Source organism: Olea europaea, chromosome 1 (genome assembly GCF_002742605.1).
Source record: "Olea europaea var. sylvestris chromosome 1, O_europaea_v1, whole genome shotgun sequence".
NCBI classification, from domain to species: domain Eukaryota; kingdom Viridiplantae; phylum Streptophyta; class Magnoliopsida; order Lamiales; family Oleaceae; genus Olea; species Olea europaea.
The window spans coordinates 5375087-5377643 of NC_036237.1; the positions used below are offsets into that span (position 1 = coordinate 5375087).

Sequence of the window (2557 nt, forward strand, 5' to 3'; positions counted from 1 at the left end):
TATTTCCCGTAGGAAGTACGCATTTCTATGCTCATCAGCTTTTTGACACGGTACATACATACAGACTGAAGCAAAAGACACAGAACAAGGGAAAATGGGCGGAGTTAGGGGGATTTTATTGAATTCATCAATCCTTTTCGCAACTGATGACAATGAAAATGAAGATACCACCCTTCGATCGGGCGCTGATTATCTTCTTCAAAAGTTGCGCTACTCCAAAATCCTCACTGTAAATTCCTTCAACCCACCAATTCTCTTCATCTGCATTTAAATAAGTTTCAAATTTTTGTTTCATTTCTTTCAAGTTGGTTTAATGTGAAGCGCTTAAGATAAAAAATGGGTTTGCTATTTTAAATGATGGTGTTTTGTATTAACCATCAAATTGTATTGCTTGAAGTATCCAAATTATCTAATTTTGAATGTTTATGTTTCGCTTTTCTTGAATGTTTTTGGTTAAACAAATGTGTTTTGATGCTTTATGGCTAGAGATTAACAAAATACTGGATAGATATTTGACTTTCTATTTCCATGGTTTGTACTTGAGCTTTCCGTTAATTTGGTAAAGCGCCTTTCTGCTAATGTTATTGCTGGGAAGTAACGATACGGCTTGTTGTTTGTAGTGTTGGCATCAGGATGGGAATTAGATAAACTTGTCTTCAATTTTGAATTGATTTTTGTTGATTTATGCTCCAAGATCCATGCCACTAAAGCAAGCCTAAGGCCCTGTTTGACGGCACGAAAATTTATTTTGACAAGTCCTAACTTCTAGACGCCAATTTCCAGCATGGATCTTATGCATTTTGCTTGGAAATTCTCACTGGTAATCTTTTGGAGACCTTTGAGGTGAACTAGCTCACTGTCTTTTCTTAGAATTCATAGCAATGCCCTCCTAGGAAACAGGCAACACAGTAGTGGGCAGTGCGTGTCTGCCTTTATTATTTTCTCCACGAGTTACTGCCAAAGGTTTCCAGAGTCTATTTTGTGGGCTGTGATCCTGTATATCGCCAACGTGAAAGATAATGTAGATAAAAAAGGAAGTCATTGAAAGTATGGAAAATTTCTCTGCTTTCTACATTACCTCTCTTTCAAAAGATTGCTATACTAGGAAAAAAAAAAAAGGAAAAGAAAAGAAAAGAAAAAGATATTAGCAGGAAAATATTTTAGATACGAGTTTTGTAATTAAGCAAAAATGAAGTTAGTCAACTGAAATGAATTGAATGTATTTTTGCTGGGCCATAGGTAATTGTCCATTTTTAAAATTAGAAAAGGATAATTAGTTTCCAAATGTTGCATAATTTTGGCATGACAAGATGAGGACATGGTACAAACTGAATGCTTAACTGGTGACATGCAAGTAGTATATAGGTTACACATAATTCTATTGACATAGACACTTAATTTTAACATATGTTGTAATATTTTTTTTTGCCGTCTTTATATAATTTATCTTGCTGTACCCATGTCATCTATGAATATTTGCAGGGTCTATCTTATGGACAAGGTCTTTCAGCTCCTAAGGTGAGTTTTTCTTATGCTGCTGGCTTATCACATTCTGCCTTGAAGGAGAGAATTTTATCCAAGTTTATAACCTTATTCAATATCCAAACTATTCCAATTTGCTTAGCAAGCAAAAAAGCGATTCTATTTCTGAAGCAGATAGGTCACATATTTTAGCTGTGAAATGAATGGCTCTATATTTTTCATCTGCTAGTAAAATCATTTCTGGTTATTATTGAGTTTTCTATGTGATGACGTTCTCTGACTATGAGTTTACAATACTAGCTGCAACGGTAGTTTCCAGTCTCCATGGATGTAACATATTTATCTTCGTCGACCTAAACTCCATCTTGTAGCAATATCGCTTAAAGTCTTGACTGCCTTGTCTAGCTAGCCAATTAGTTTGAAACAAAACCATGTCACTGTGCAAGACCGTTTCTCTGGACGCATCTCTTATTTTTGATATTCTTGTTTTCAAATATCTAGAAAGTTATAGCTGGCCATGAGTCAAAGCAGTTCTGATAACATTAAAATTGAAGTAGATGACAGTTTTCCATTAATGCTTGTTTCCATTTCTAGTTTACTGGGTGCGTTAATTGTAGTCTTGACATTGTCATTCTAGTTCTTCCCACTGAGAACTATGCTCTGATGACCTATAATATAATACGAACAATGTGATTATTAACAAATGTTTCTGCTTTTTCTAGGCTAATCTTCTTCAAGAGTTAGCAAGAATATACTCATATGATTGTTTTATCTTGAGCTCATCATCAGAAGACTATGGTATGAGTGAGGCCGCACGACTTTGGGGTAAAGACGAAGGAAGTTTTATGCATGTAATTTCTAGTTGTCATGTGGATCTCATTCATAATATGGTCATTTCCGGCTGGTTGATCGTTATGCTTGGTGAGTTTTCCAACTTGCTTGCTAATTAAGAAAAAGTGGAGAGTAAAAAGAAAGGTTTATTTTGTGATTCTTATTAGGTACTTTTTGCTTGTAAAAGATGGCTAAACACTTTCTGGTGTGTTGATTTTTACTTCTGGTTCTTTGATATTGCCAA

The 2557-nt window shown here is 34.9% G+C and overlaps 1 protein-coding gene across 2 annotated transcripts; it reads left to right on the forward strand.

Moving 5' to 3' along the window:
• Positions 1-6: 6 nt before the first annotated feature.
• Positions 7-2551, forward strand: LOC111380581 (inositol-tetrakisphosphate 1-kinase 6-like). 2 transcript variants are annotated; one of them, XM_023004282.1, is made up of 4 exons: positions 7-229; positions 621-820; positions 1483-1518; positions 2205-2551. In XM_023004282.1, exons 2-4 carry the CDS (start codon positions 785-787, stop codon positions 2430-2432), a joined length of 300 nt encoding a protein of 99 aa, XP_022860050.1. In that variant the 5' UTR covers positions 7-229; positions 621-784; the 3' UTR covers positions 2433-2551. The 2 variants fall into 2 exon arrangements, with proteins under 2 accessions (XP_022860050.1, XP_022859987.1); XM_023004219.1 differs by lacking the exon at positions 621-820 and having other exon boundaries at positions 2205-2544.
• The last annotated feature ends 6 nt before the right edge of the window (positions 2552-2557 follow it).

Excerpts from the sequence above, each read along its gene's own strand:
- LOC111380581 (XM_023004219.1), top strand. The coding sequence starts at position 95 with ATGGGCGGAGTTAGGGGGATTTTATTGAATTCATCAATCCTTTTCGCA. Across the intron at positions 230-1,482 it reads GCTACTCCAAAATCCTCACT|GGTCTATCTTATGGACAAGG; the intron begins GTAAATTCCTTC and ends GAATATTTGCAG. Across the intron at positions 1,519-2,204 it reads AAGGTCTTTCAGCTCCTAAG|GCTAATCTTCTTCAAGAGTT; the intron begins GTGAGTTTTTCT and ends TGCTTTTTCTAG.